At 59.1% G+C, this 450-nt stretch overlaps 1 protein-coding gene across 1 annotated transcript; it reads left to right on the forward strand.

Annotated features, from left to right (window-relative positions):
• Positions 1-4: 4 nt before the first annotated feature.
• Positions 5-440, forward strand: LOC104916775 (growth/differentiation factor 6-A-like; the record flags this gene model as incomplete). Its single annotated transcript, XM_010727783.2, has 1 exon — positions 5-440. A coding segment is annotated over one exon (384 nt), but the record flags the coding sequence as incomplete, so codon positions are not given.
• Between the last annotated feature and the right edge of the window lie 10 nt (positions 441-450).

The following is a 450-nucleotide window of genomic DNA, read 5'->3' on the forward strand; positions in this document are numbered from 1 at the left end:
CCCCAAGCGGAGGAAGAGGAGGACCGCCATCGCTGCCCGCTCCGGGGGCAAAGGCCACGGGAAGAAGGCGAAGACGCGTTGCAGCAGGAAACCCCTACACGTCAACTTCAAGGAGCTGGGCTGGGACGACTGGATCATCGCCCCGTTGGATTACGAGGCGTATCACTGCGAGGGGGTCTGCGACTTCCCCCTGCGCTCCCACCTGGAGCCCACCAACCACGCCATCATCCAGACCCTGATGAACTCCATGGATCCGGAATCCACCCCCCCCAGCTGCTGCGTGCCCTCCAAGCTCAGCCCCATCAGCATCCTCTACATAGACTCCGGGAACAACGTGGTGTACAAACAGTACGAGGACATGGTGGTGGAGACGTGCGGCTGCAGGTAGCAATTTCTGCGGCTCTTCCCCACCCCACCACGCCCCATTTTATATATAAATATATATATATA

The sequence above is a fragment of the Meleagris gallopavo genome, unplaced genomic scaffold (genome assembly GCF_000146605.3).
Source record: "Meleagris gallopavo isolate NT-WF06-2002-E0010 breed Aviagen turkey brand Nicholas breeding stock unplaced genomic scaffold, Turkey_5.1 ChrUn_random_7180001944252, whole genome shotgun sequence".
Taxonomy (NCBI): Eukaryota; Metazoa; Chordata; class Aves; order Galliformes; family Phasianidae; genus Meleagris; species Meleagris gallopavo.